The following is an 8812-nucleotide window of genomic DNA, read 5'->3' as shown; positions in this document are numbered from 1 at the left end:
CTCCTGTGGTCCTTTACTAAATAAACACCTGTTGCACCCTGCGCTTGAAACCAGCACTCTGTCTCTCATCATACTCATTACATTAACCTACCAATTGGTGCTTAAACAGAGACAATATGCTTATATTTAGATGGATTTCTTTCATTGATACCTAATATTCTGAACCCATTCTCTCGATAAATTCTATTGAGTCTGTCAACAAAATTCTAAAACTTAAAGGTACAACGTATTGACTTAAGATACATGTATTGAAAACCCTATTGAATGAAAACTTCATGAGTCTCCTGGCCAGGAAGTGGGAGGGATTTCAGAGGTTGAATTACATTACAATTACATATTCAGCGTGTACTAGTACCTGCAAAGCCCTTTACTCACCTTCATAAGGTAAGTCTGAATACCAACTACCGAGAAGTGAGTAGGAAAGGCGTGCATAAGAAAGGCATCATTTCCTGAGTCAGAATTGGGCTCTTTGTGATTTAAGTAATTTAAAAGTTATGTCATGTTATAATTGCTTTCATATTGCTCAATGCCTTGAGAAAATGTACTGCTATAAAGTAGAATGGAATATTCCAATCCACTTGGTCTAACAAATATGTTCCCAATTAGTTTGATGATGAGGCTAGTAACACTCAAAATAATCTTTCCCTCGTTGGACCATGCCAACGTCCAGGTGTTCTGATGTTATGGTCAGTAGGACGCATCTTATTCAAGTGCTGTGGAATGTGCTGCAACTGATACAATATTTCAGTGTGTGCAAAACAGAGGACATCCTCTCAACTGCTGCAAAGGAGAATTCCTAAAGATTTTAAAAATATCAATGTAGAAGTAGGGTAGCCTAGTGGTTAGAGAGTTGAACTAGTAACCGAAAGGTTGCAAGTTCAAATCCCCGAGCTGACAAGGTATAAATCTGTCATTCTGCCCCTGAACAGGCAGTTAACCCACTGTTCCTAGGCTGTCATTGAAAATAAGAATTTGTTCTTAACTGACTTGCCTAGTTAAATAAAGGTTAAAAAAAATTACAAAGAAGTTGCATGTAGTCTAAAAACAGTCATTGCTAAATTTCCAGAAGGAGTGACTGTGTTTTTGGGGGGGTGGAAAGTTTTAACCTGATCCTCCATATTCTGTACTGTACACAGAGTGTTGCAAACTACAGTTAATCCCCAAGGTTGTTAGGGTGCCCAGCTGCAAGTGTAGGGCTCCATGTTTCTGTCAACGAGGTTGTTCATTGCTCACTCTCTGGCCCCTGATTGAGGATATCCTCTGAGTGTTTGCCTTTGTGCTGCAATGAAATAAGCCAATGGTTCCTCTCTAGGTCTCCAGCAGGCCTAGCACCTCACACAGCTGGGACACTTTCCCATGTGACACACACACACCATCCTGGTCTCACAAGACATGTAAACATTGTCTGACACACATTTCTTGCAGCTCATGCAAAACTTTTACTACATTTTCACATTAGAAGATACAAATTGTTTCATGAAATACTCCAACCATGTTACTTGTGTGGCAGACAGTATGACATCATCATCTTGGTCTAAGCCAAGTTCTACTCCCAACTCACCGACTCATCATTTTGCTGACATGGAAAAGAAACAGCCTCTTTCATAATAGTTCATCATTTGATAAGGATTAAATTGCTGCATATTTTGAACAGGTCAGTGTGAGCACACACAAGCCTGTCTCACATTGCACGATTGTTTTTACAAGAAAGCATTGTCTTGGAGTGACTGTTGCCAACTTCTCACCTCTGCCTTTTGCCTGGATACTGAGGGTGGGTCACAGCAACCCGTGCCAGAGTAAAGCAACACTAGGATAGCCTGTATTGTTCCGCAATAACCTTCTCTGGGAATTCCTCTGCTTTTCCCCTCCACCCCCTCAACACACACACACACACACACACACACACACACACACACACACACACACACACACACACACACACACACACACACACACACACACACACACACACACACACACACACACACACACACACACACACACACACACACACTACAACCCCACCTGCCAAGCTCAGCAGCAAATGAAAACAATGATTCCTGTGTAAATATGCTCATGGGAGGGTACTGCTACAGACATGGCCTGTTATTCAGGCAGCCCATCTCCTGCAAAACCTCATCTGCATGGTCAGACAGAATTCCTCCTTCTTCTCCTGAAAAGTTTGTCATAAAAGATTAGAAGTGAAGGGGGTACATCCAAATCTCTGAATGGGAGAGCCAAAACGCATGTCTGACAGCCATTAATATCTCTGACATGCAGGTTGAGCATAGGGACATCTCCCCTGTCAATGGTTATTTTAAATATTGTGAAATAGTGTTTATTTCACGCTGCGGGCCTGCTTGGAGAGGATGTGATTAAAATATTAGCCCTGCACACTGTTTTTTCAGCTAGAGCACTTTAGCAAGGCCCTCTGGATTAGACATGTCTGGAGGTAAGCACATGGCAGGGAATTGGGGCAAAGCTCCCTTATGGTGTTGAAATAACCCTGCACTTCCTACCCTTTTCTGGATCAAATGTTTTAGTTTTTCTTGTGGGGGAGATGATTATATATCAGAGTGGTCCATACACAAAAAGTTCTTTTTGTTTTTAATATACTGGACTCCTACAGATCTTAATTTGATCACTCTGATGTTGCTGAGAATTTTCCTGCTTAGCAGGAAATGCAAATGTTTGTGTATTCAAGGTTAATTTTTAGAAGCCTTTAAAAAGCCTTCTAAACTTCATAATTTCCATGTCAGACTTGATTTGCTTTAACGTAAGATGTATCAACCCTTACAAAAAAATTACCATTAATTATAATCCACATAATAATTCACATTTCCTGTTGCTGCAGGATTATTTTACTGCTGTAGCAAACTGGCTCAAATTAAGATCCTACATCTGGATAATGGTATTCACCAGAACTGATAACATGCCATTGTTTGGGGGGTAACTCTCTTTATCCACCTGATTGTGCATCCTTATGATAATAGTACCTGATTGCATGCTCTGTATTCAGATGTCCTCCTCAGTTCTCCTTCAGTCCTTCAGTCCATAAGTATGATGAAAATTGCTCTCTTCATAAGTGTTAGGTAAAAGCTCTCCATTCCAGCCCTATGATGTGTGCCACCCATACAATTCTGTCCCTTTTCACTAAACTGCTGCCATATTAACTTTCATAGAAAGGTTGATTAACTGACGATCATATGACACGCTTGAACCCAAGCTACACCAATAGGAGAAAGCTGTGTCTGGTTTTAGTCAAGTTTTCTGTGCCCCTTGCTTTTGTGGAGATTCCACTGTAGTTATGCATGATGAGTAAAGTGTTTGAGTTGACATAAGTTATATCTATACAAATCAACTGCAAAAATAATCACTTCTTACAGTAAAATCACTGAAAAAGATTTAGCTGAAAGTGACTGAGTGCTTTTCTACAGTTTTTTCCCCTCTCCTTCACAAACAATAGAACACATATGCAGGCCATTTTTCATCTCAGTTGTCAAAGTGAGAGGAGGTGGAAGTGCTGTCTAGCTCCATTTCACCCCTGCTGAAAGTCTTCCTGTAGGAAATCTTTTTTTTTTTTGGGGGGGGGCAGTGGAGAGATACAAGTATCCTAGGCCCCAACACAAAAAAATATATAAAACTTCCCCTGTAAGTCCCCAAGGCAGGTACATCCTTGCCCGTTTTTCACACAAATTAAACCACATCTACAGTGGACTTTCTTATTCTGCTGCCTATGCTTTTCTCCTGTTCCCTCTTATGGGTTATCATCAATTTCTCCCTGTCATCCCTGGAAAAGCCTGCGGAATTAGTTGGTTTGAAAACACACTTTTTCGTTCATTCAGGCATTACCGCAGGGAGCCGTACATCTGGGTCCCACTGCCGGATGATGTCAAGACTGCTGCTGACCCAAGGCCTGCCGCACAGAGAGTAGTTCCAAGAGGTCAGCTGTGCGTGTTTTTTCTTCCTGTGCCTCTGTGACATCTTCCTGCTGGAGGGAGCCTCAGGGGAGCCATTTGGGGAGGCCTGGGCCCAGAGCACGAGGGGCTGAGCACAGCAAATTCTAATTAGTCACTGACAGGGCAGGTGGGGGGAGGAGGAGAGGAGATGGACTTGGACCCGGACCCCCAACCTGCCTGGACCGTTTACTGGCTAGAAATGTACTTTCCATGTACCCTGTCTAACACCAGGGATCCTTCCTTAACCATAGGAGGCTCTGCTGCACTCTGATCCATCTGCAATCTCATTCAAAGTGATCCTAGATAGGAGAAAGTGTGAGCACTGAGTTTGTGTGTCTATGTGTCTAGTCTCTGCCTGCTGAAACCAACATATGGAACCGTCCTTGGAAATATCTCTCTTGATAGCCTAAAGTTTAGAGTTCATGCAAAGATAGAGAGATGCGGAACAGATTCAAACTTAACCAGGGCACGGCATTAGGGTACAATATCCCAATACCACGTGAAGACTATTCCTATATTTCAACAGCATGGCCCGAACTGTGACTTCAAACCAACAAGGTCTCCTTCCACTTCTTTAGCCTCTTGCTCCACAAAGACCTCCAACCTCTTAACCTCCCTCCTCCTCCATTGGGTTCACTGGAGTAATTTATACCTCTGACATCCCAACAGCTGTGTCAGTGTCTCGGAGCAGAGTGCAGGCTACTATTTGTCGTGACTAATTGATAGCAGACTTCAAATAAAGCAACCGTGAGATTTGCAAGAACACACCAGCCAATGACACAAGAAACCCTGATCCTTAGCTAAGGCTCTGCAGAATTCACAAACAACTTCTTGGAAAAGCTATTGCAAACAATGGAATGAGAATCGAGAGAGAGAGAGAGAGAGAGAGAGAGAGAGAGAGAGAGAGAGAGAGAGAGAGAGAGAGAGAAGAAAGAAAAGAAAGAGAAAGAGAAAGAGAAAGAGAAAGAGAAAGAGAAAGAGAAAGAGAAAGAGAAAGAGAAAAAGAGAGAAATAATTTTTAGATTGAGTCCCTGATTTTTAAGCTCTCTTTATACTTGCCGCTAACATGCGTCCTTAATCCTGATCTTGTCTGTTTACACTTAAAAGATCTGATCAAAATCAGTTCACAATATGTCTTTTAATCGTCTACACCTGTCTGAAAATGTGGGCACAATCAGAAAGTTGACATGATCAGGACACAAGACGCGTGCCATCCAGGTCATAGACTATTCTCTCTACTACCTCACGACAAGCTTTACCGGAGTGTCAAGTCTAGGACCAACAGGCTCCTTAACAGCTTCTACCCTCAAGCCATAAGACTGCTGAACAATTAATCATATGGCCACCCGGACCCCTCCCTTTGTTTTTACACTGCTGCTACTCACTGTTTATTATCGCTTTACTCCTACCTACATGTACAAAATAACTCGACAAACCTGGACCACCGCACATTGACTCGGTATCGGTACCCCCTGTACATAGCCTCGTCATTGTTACTTTTATTTTGTTACTTTCATTTTAATTTGACTATTTTTACTTTAGTTTATTTAGTATATATTTCCTTAACTCTTTCTTGAACCTTTATTGTTGGTTAAGGGCTTGTAAGTAAGCATTTAACGGTAAGGTATCTGTTGTATTCGGAGCATGTGACAAATAAAATTTGAGTTGATGTTAGCACAAGGTATAAACAGGGCTTACGACTAAGACTGAAATACAACTTGGATTAAAATCTTATTAAGGATATCCAGATAAAATGTCACTGTATGTCTGTATGTTATGACACTTTCATATACCGCAGGTACTTTAGAGTAAATACATTTTGAGAGGTTTATCCATGATCTTGTTTTTTAAGATGTAGATGGCTCCTTTCTCCTTCTCTTTCTTGTTTAACTGTCAAGACAAAATAAACCTGCCATTCGAAGTATTTATTGGCATGCCTCTTGGACATGCATCCAGCTTGAAAACCATGGCTCCCAGCTTCATCCTCTTGAGGATATTTAAATGTATTTTGTACTCTCAAACTTTTGGACAGTTTTTCCAATTGTTTTGTTTTGAATGCAGTAAATGCTCTTGGACCATACAGTACACACACATACATGCATTTTCCTTATATGGTTACTTTTACTCTTACTACATTTGCACACACTGTATATAGATTGTTCTATTGTGTTATTGACTATGCGTTTGTTTATCCCATGTGTAACTGTGTTGTTTGTGCTATTGCTTTATCTTGGCCAAGTCGCAGTTGTAAATGAGAACTTGTTCTCAACTGGCCTACCTGGTTAAATAAAGGTGAAATAAAAATAAATAAAAATACAGATGTAGGATCTTAATTTGATCACACTGTTGCAGGAGAACTTTCCTGCAATGCAGCAAATGTAAGACTTGTAGTGTAGTTGAGGTTTAACAAAACTTCTGAAGTTGATTTTTCCTTACGAAAAATGTGTCAACCCCTACAAAAATGTAAATTCATTGTAATCCACATAATATTTCACATTTCCTGTTGCTGCAGGATTATTGTCCTGCTGTAGCAAACTGGCTCAAATGAAGATGCTACATCTGTACTACCTCCAAAGGTTTTATATTGTAGTTTAACATATATATATATTTTTGTTTGCAATCAATACGCTACCCTACATGCTTTAATTGTAAATGTTGTTTTAGTCAAGTAACATTTTCTTATAACATTTTAGCATCCTGAGTGCCTGTTCCCTGCTCTGACACAGAGGTTGCCATGAGAAAATCCTTAGCGATAGAAATAAGAAGCACTGAAAAATCCTCCAATCTGTCTCTAATCTCTAATCCTTTCTTTCTGTGGCTGGCAATGAACTAGACAAGGAATCAACTGATTTGGTATGCCATATGATTGAGTGTCTTTTAATTCACTTTTGATTGAAAATAGACAAAACTGTAACGATAGAGAAGAAATCGACATACATGAAGTTCAAAGGAAAGAAAACTAATGCTTAGAAGGACTTTAATTTAGATAAAAAATATATTTTATTTCAAAATGTAATACATGTACAACACAAATATCACACAGATATAAAAATCTATAAATTCTCTATCAATAAATGCACTGCATTTTTTAAAGGCTTCACATATTAGGCCTTGTTTTGTTCCATTGCCTTTCCCTCAAGTATAAATAGTCTCTGGTAACATATTCTCCAGGATGATGAATATGGTTCTGTTATGACCGGCTTTCAGTGTTCCCTGAGTTGTGAATGGGGTGTTTTGGTTCTGGTTGCTGTGGTTTATTGTCTGGTCTTCTATCTGCGGCTCATCCTCAGTGAACCAATACCCCGCATCTCTTTGCCATCATTAATCTGGAAAAAATAAAGAACATTTTAGGGGACAACGGAGAAGTGAACAATTTCCACTTGGCACTGTATATCAGTACAAATCCAAGCAGCAGCAGCAACAACAACCGCAACAACAACAGCAACAACAATATTATAATGTATAAAGTATATGACAATAATAATAATAATAATGATGATGATGATGATGATGATGATGATGATGATGATGATGATGATGACGACGATACAGTACAAGCTACAAGAACTTTGTTTATAACTAGTACATTACATAAATGTAATAATAATCTGTAATAAAGGTGTATTGAATATTGCATTAGACATACATTTACATCCACTTAAAAACATGCAAACAATGAATGTTTTCTTTTTCAAAATAATAGACCATCCTATATTCTAAATATTTTAATCTTCAAAAAGGATATTACTTGAAACATTAGCAGTGGAAGAAACAGGCGTCATCTTAGCACACTGAATAACACATGTAATTAAAATACATTGTAAAAAATAAATTACTATAACTTGTGGCCCCTCAATTTGAAATGCATCAATGCGCTCCTGAGAAAATGTGCATAAAAGTTTCCTTTTATGCGCGCGCTACGAGCACATCTCGAAACAGAATATATAGCACATCATATTTATTCCTTTGACTTCGGAATGGCATTCAAAACAAATAATTGCAACATATGACAACAGTGCAATAGTCGTGTGCCTAGAGACACTAATTGATCGCGTATTTGGCTCACTTTTGGTCATGTTTTCAAACTATTATTTTCTACGCTGACCTAAACCTTTTTCACTTGTGCAGAATAGGATTTAAGAAACGCATAAAATTACCCGCTTTCTTTGGTTGCTCAAACAGAAGGTACAGATGGTGCGAGGCTGCTTTCGACCGCTTTCTCCTTGCACGTAAACCGCGCCAAGACAAGGTTGTCCATCTCCATTCCCGTCTCCGAGCAGCAGGGTGTTGGCGAGGTGGGAGATATAGCTGGATGCCAAGTGAAGCGTCTCAATCTTGGAGAGCTTTTTGTCCACCGGCTCAGTGGGTATAAGAGTCCGGAGTGCAGTAAATGCCGAATTGACGCTTTGTGTACGGTCGCGCTCCCTGGCATTGGCTGCGTTCCGCTGTTTCACTATTACAACACCGCTGCCTCCCGATTTTCTGGAAATCCTCCGACGTTTGTCAGCGGAGACGCAGCATCCATAGCTCTGATCCGAGCTACCGTCGCTCTCACTGCGGTTATCCTCCGCCTCGGACATCATACCCAAGTCTGGGTAGCTGATCATATGAGTCGCCATTGGCCGCAGCATGGCAAAGGTCATCATCGAAATGTTTTGGTTCTGGGCCTCTAAAACGATGACCCAAGAAAAAGAGGAGAAACCCCAAACGAGGGACTGTTCTATGCATGCATTTTGGTGACCTAATGTAGACGAGCCCTATGTCTCTAATGTGTAGGCCTAATTATAGTTTCAAGGAGTTGTTGCTTTTGAAATGTCTCGTTTTCGTCAGACCACGTGTTTGTTCAATGTCTT

At 40.3% G+C, this 8812-nt stretch overlaps 1 protein-coding gene across 1 annotated transcript; it reads right to left on the bottom strand.

Annotated features, from left to right (window-relative positions):
* Window positions 1–7171: 7171 nt before the first annotated feature.
* LOC112216613 (transcription factor 15-like) lies at window positions 7172–8812 on the bottom strand. The gene is made up of 2 exons (XM_024376600.2): window positions 8117–8812; window positions 7172–7285 (listed from the first exon to the last, which is right to left on the bottom strand). The coding sequence occupies exons 1-2, from the start codon at window positions 8603–8605 to the stop codon at window positions 7229–7231; spliced, it is 546 nt and encodes a 181-aa protein (XP_024232368.1). The 5' UTR covers window positions 8606–8812; the 3' UTR covers window positions 7172–7228.

Source organism: Oncorhynchus tshawytscha, linkage group LG16 (genome assembly GCF_018296145.1).
Source record: "Oncorhynchus tshawytscha isolate Ot180627B linkage group LG16, Otsh_v2.0, whole genome shotgun sequence".
NCBI lineage: Eukaryota > Metazoa > Chordata > Actinopteri > Salmoniformes > Salmonidae > Oncorhynchus > Oncorhynchus tshawytscha.
This window is presented reverse-complemented; position numbering and strand designations above follow the sequence as displayed.

Coding starts and splice junctions, on each gene's coding strand:
- LOC112216613 (XM_024376600.2), bottom strand. CDS start 8,605: ATGATGACCTTTGCCATGCTGCGGCCAATGGCGACTCATATGATCAGC. Junction 7,286..8,116: donor TGAGCAACCAAAGAAAGCGG/GTAATTTTATGC, acceptor TATTTTTTCCAG/ATTAATGATGGCAAAGAGAT.